The sequence below is a fragment of the Vigna unguiculata genome, chromosome 4 (genome assembly GCF_004118075.2).
Source record: "Vigna unguiculata cultivar IT97K-499-35 chromosome 4, ASM411807v1, whole genome shotgun sequence".
NCBI classification, from domain to species: Eukaryota; Viridiplantae; Streptophyta; class Magnoliopsida; order Fabales; family Fabaceae; genus Vigna; species Vigna unguiculata.
Window position 1 is genome coordinate 24,673,860 of NC_040282.1, and position 4,641 is coordinate 24,678,500.

The 4,641-nt window shown below is 35.7% G+C and overlaps 1 protein-coding gene across 2 annotated transcripts; it reads right to left on the bottom strand.

Annotated features, from left to right (window-relative positions):
- Nucleotides 1-282: 282 nt before the first annotated feature.
- Nucleotides 283-4,075, bottom strand: LOC114182179 (protein AUXIN SIGNALING F-BOX 2-like). Of its 2 annotated transcripts, XM_028068977.1 has the most exons (4): nt 3,879-4,075; nt 2,846-3,783; nt 1,346-1,841; nt 283-1,260 (listed from the first exon to the last, which is right to left on the bottom strand). In XM_028068977.1, the coding sequence occupies exons 2-4, from the start codon at nt 3,295-3,297 to the stop codon at nt 487-489; spliced, it is 1,722 nt and encodes a 573-aa protein (XP_027924778.1). In that variant the 5' UTR covers nt 3,298-3,783; nt 3,879-4,075; the 3' UTR covers nt 283-486. The 2 variants fall into 2 exon arrangements, with proteins under 2 accessions (XP_027924778.1, XP_027924777.1); XM_028068976.1 differs by having other exon boundaries at nt 2,846-4,026.
- Between the last annotated feature and the right edge of the window lie 566 nt (nt 4,076-4,641).

Here is a 4,641-nt window from a genome sequence, read left to right on the forward strand (position 1 = left end):
CTAAAATTATAACATTTTTTTCTTATTGTACTAAAAACAATAATACTCAACTTTCCAATTCCTTTCAATTATCACTTGAAATGATTATTGGACCTTTCATTAAAAACATATTTACCTTACTAATGTAAAACTAGAAAATTTTTAATTGTAGAAGAATAGAAAACAGATTTTTTTAACAGAGTACAATCAAAACTCACTTATTTTAAAAATATTTTGAAAAAAAAAAATATATGATAGAAAAAATTCCACCAAAACTCCACATATCATACATGTGTATTAAAATTTAATTGGAATAACTTTACCACACACATTGATTATTATTATCTTATTAAAAGTTGTTGTCTTATAATTTATAATTGGATGCCAATAAACTATGTACAAGCAAAGGATTAACAATCAGTGACCACCAACTAAAGTTCCACTAACAGTAAACTCAGTCTAGTGAAACAGCTAAATAACAAGAACCTTAATAGCCAAAATGCACACCTACAGAGTCCACACATGTTCTGGTGCATCGTTCCTTCTCCCAGCCAATGTTCTGTACAAGTACATCTTCTGTACTTTCTGACCATCCTCCACATTGGAATCAACTTTCTCATCTCCATTAAATATCTCCACATTTAGCCTTTGCATCTTCTCAGCCAGTGCCTTGCAGGCTCCAATGGTGACATCACAGGACGACATCCACAGCGACCGCATAGTTTCATACTTCCCTATGTCAGACAGAAGAGCCGAGTCACCAAAAGGGCTGTCTCTTATCTCAAGCTTTCGTAGTTTCTTGCATCCATTCAACACATACAGCATTCCCTTGTCACTTTCTCCAGCAAATGCAATTGACAGCATCTCAAGCTGCTCAGCATACACCCCAATGTAAAGGAAAACTCGGTCAGTCAACCGGCCGGAGAGTGACAACCGCCGGAGCTGCTTGCAAGACTGCACAATTGCGCCGAAGCCTTCGTCGAGCGGCTGCATTGTATCAGGGTCAGGTTTTTTTGGATCGAGGATGCACAATCTAAAGCGGATGAAATTTGGGCAGTTTTTAGCCACAGTTATGAGGGCAGCGTTTGTCATCTGCTGACAGAAGTAGAGCAATGAGTGAAGCTTAGAGCAACCCTTGGAGATTGCAACAAGTCCTTTCTCTGAGACTCCTGCAGGGCCATTTAAACCAATAAGAACGGATGGAAAAACCCTTAGTTCTTGCAAATCTTTGCATGCGGAAGCCACAACACCTAGCCCATAGTCTCCAATGTAATCCATTATCTGCAACAGTATAGAGTGTATTGATATTCACCAACATAAGAACGTGTGTGAAAAGAATAGACTTAGGTAAAATACATTTATTTACCCATAAACGCTGAAGTTTCCCACATAAGCAAATTAGTTTTATTAGCTCTCTCCAATGAATCCCTGCTGCATAGCTCAGGTTCAAGGCTGTTAAGTTCATACAAACAGGGTAGATAGCTCTAAGGCAGCCAGGAAGAACCTCAAAAAAACCTGACAAACTGGTCATTGACTTGCACTTTTTAATGGTGTTCCTCAGCCTAGTGTAGACATCAGAATGTGGGTCATGGATAAATGACCCAATACCCAAGTCCACCAGTTGAGGTGCTTGCATCAATATCCTTTGGAGTGCACTGAGGGGCACGGTGTGGTTTAACCTTAAGCTTTTAAGGTTAGGAGATCTAGCCACAAGTCTCTCAAGAGCCCCCAGATTAATCTCTCCTTTAAGGCAAGCAAAATTAAGAGACTCAAGTGTTGTACAGCAATCAGGAAAGCAGCTTAGCCACTGTCCTCTGTGGTCGTCAACTTCGTTTTCCTGCAAATCCAGCTCCCTAAGGAACCTACATTTGTAACAGAAATGAGGAGTGAAGACCACATGCCAGACTACACGCAGGCCAATCAGAAGAATACATTTTCGAACAATGTGCAATGTTCATCTCTATCTCAGCTTTGCCAAGTAAAATAAAAGTATTCAAGGGAATTCAAGTATTTTTCACCTAGAGGAAGAACATAATCACAAACAATTCTGTCAGAGATTCAATATCGATTAAACATATGACAAAATTCTAGTATATAAATAGATGTAAACTTTATCTTAAAATCCGGATTTGTAATCTTTGAGTTAGACCTAAATTTCACTTTTTTAACATAATATCAGAGTTATTCAATACCTATCATAGTCAAGTTTGTTGAAATTATTGTGTAACCTATTATTATAGATTTCTTTGATTTTCATGCTTGAGATGTTAAGTCCTTGGTGTGAAAGATTGTGTTAGAAATCTTATATCGACTAGAAATATGATTAAATTATAATATACAGGTGTGGTCAACCTCATCTCAGAAGCAAGTTTTGTGAGATTAAATTAAACTTAAATTTTGCCTTTTTAAGAAATTCAAAATTGATAACTTAATGAACTTATGCATAGCACAATAAAACACGAGACTCTTAAAACACCAACTTGTTAGCAAGCCATCATGTGACATGTCATGTCATGTCACGTGACTTATGCATAAACACAGATCAATAATCTCATATCAGATAGAAAACAATAGCCCAAACTGGTAACACGTAATGCTCAAAGCAACTGAACTCCTTCTCTACAATCATTAGTCACATACAATGCAAGCCAACAATTAGCTAATAAATCAAAACTTGGCTGACACAAATTAAAAATTAGAAACTAGTTGTTATTCCTTCAATTAGTGCTCTTCCAACACTTAAACAAGACCATAAGGAAACTAAAGCACTTGAACAAATTTACAAGAAACACTCCAATATACACACAAATCCATGAAGGTTTCTGAAAGCAGCAGCAAAATCTGCAACACAGGTTACTCATCTTACCTACAATTTGCAGCTATAGTTGCGAGGCCAGTGGTGGTAAACCCTTCACAACTAATAAGAACCAGAGACTTGAAATTCATGAAAGAACGGGAAAGTAGATCCAAGCCCTCATCCGTAACCACCATCCTCTTCAGCCTCAGCTCCTCCAAATCAACCCCGTTCTTGACCAGTGCTTCAATCCAAGGATACACAAAACCACCCCAACCGTGAGGAACCAAATTAAAATCAGCAAAATGAGGTTTTCCCTTTAAAGTTAAGGACTTTAGCTCAGGAAACCTTTCTATCACTCTCTCAGGACTAATGGAGTAACAATTCCCTATAAACACACTCTTCCTACTGCATCTCTCTAATTTGTGCCAGTTCTTGCACACCAGAGACAAGGCATTCCTGTCTCTCTGTGAAGTCACATAGCCAAATATTTGCTCAATCACCTCATCTGGAAAACAATTCATCTCTCCCTCTCTCTCTCTCTCTCTCTCTCTAAGGCTACGCTATCAATTTCCTCCAAGTCTACCAGAGAATCTTCACCCTCTAACAAAACGGTCAAAGAGAAAAATATTTGCAGAAAACCTAATTAGTCGCAAATTTGAAGTTTCTATTTTCAATACATAACCATGATCTCACCATGGAATTCTTTTTAGTTCCAAAAAAAAAATAAAAAACAAACCCCCACCCCCAAAAAAGTGGTCTGCACCTAAACAAGACTGATTATTAAAACAAAGTAAAAACTTCAAATCCAAATAGTAGTCACTCAAAAAAGCAAAAGGGAATTCACAGAAAACTGAAGCTTTTTACATTTCCCGGCAAGGATCACAGGAAGGGGTACGAAAAGGCAGAAGCTTTCTTATGAAAATAAGGAGAAAAAGTGAAAAAAAAAAATGATGAGGAAAAAAATCAAACGGGAAATTATGGTCTACAAATCAAACGACGATGATTACCTGTGATAAAAAAAACAATGTTAGAAAGGAAAGATAAAAGAAAAGTTAACAGATTTGAGAATCTAGAACAGTAATTGCAATTTTACTTGGTAGACCTTACAGTAACCGAAGCTTAGAGAAGAAAAAATTAGTAATCCATTTGATTTTTACTTAGTCACATTGTTCTACGTGGAACTGAGTTAGCATCCTCAAACACTATTGGTTGGGGCTGAAAACATCACAACCATGGTCGCTGGAGCCAAACCACCTGAATTCGAGTCAGATGGTCAAAGAGAGTGTAGAATCTAACGGCTGACATCGGTTTTCACGGAATAGACTCTCAATTTTAGGCGGCCGAAAAAATAGAGGTAAATTATATCGCATCGAAGAGAATTAATCAAATATTTCTTAAAAAATATCACTTTTTTTAATTATGAAAATGTTTTTAAGAATTCCTGTGTATGTATACATTATGGTCAATTTTCAATCATTCGGTCGTGTTGAAGTAAAAAGATATAATATAGACGTAGAAATGTGATTTTCAAAAAACATGTTTCAATCAAAAGAATTTGGTGTATTTTTAGGAATGTGTTCTATTCGTATTATAAAATATTTTATAGTTATGTTTATGAAAATGTATTATGGTATTCAAAACATAATTTTTAATTTTAAAACTTTTCCTGATATTCAATAAAAACTATCAAGAGCTTTTTGATGGCAACAAACTCGGGTGAAATTTCATTAATGTTTTAGAAAACAAAAAATTGTACAACCTTATTAATTCTTTTTCTATGCCAAAGTGATTACTTTTTTTATCATTTTAATTTTCTTTTCATATTGAATTTATGACTTATTGTTATTATTATTGATATATTATGT

What these genes read in the sequence shown, in the direction of transcription:
- LOC114182179 (XM_028068977.1), bottom strand. Translation starts at nt 3,297, where the DNA reads ATGAATTGTTTTCCAGATGAGGTGATTGAGCAAATATTTGGCTATGTG. An exon ending in ACTATAGCTGCAAATTGTAG is followed by an intron (nt 1,842 to 2,845) that starts GTAAGATGAGTA and finishes TTACAAATGTAG; the next exon opens with GTTCCTTAGGGAGCTGGATT. An exon ending in GGAAACTTCAGCGTTTATGG is followed by an intron (nt 1,261 to 1,345) that starts GTAAATAAATGT and finishes ATACTGTTGCAG; the next exon opens with ATAATGGATTACATTGGAGA.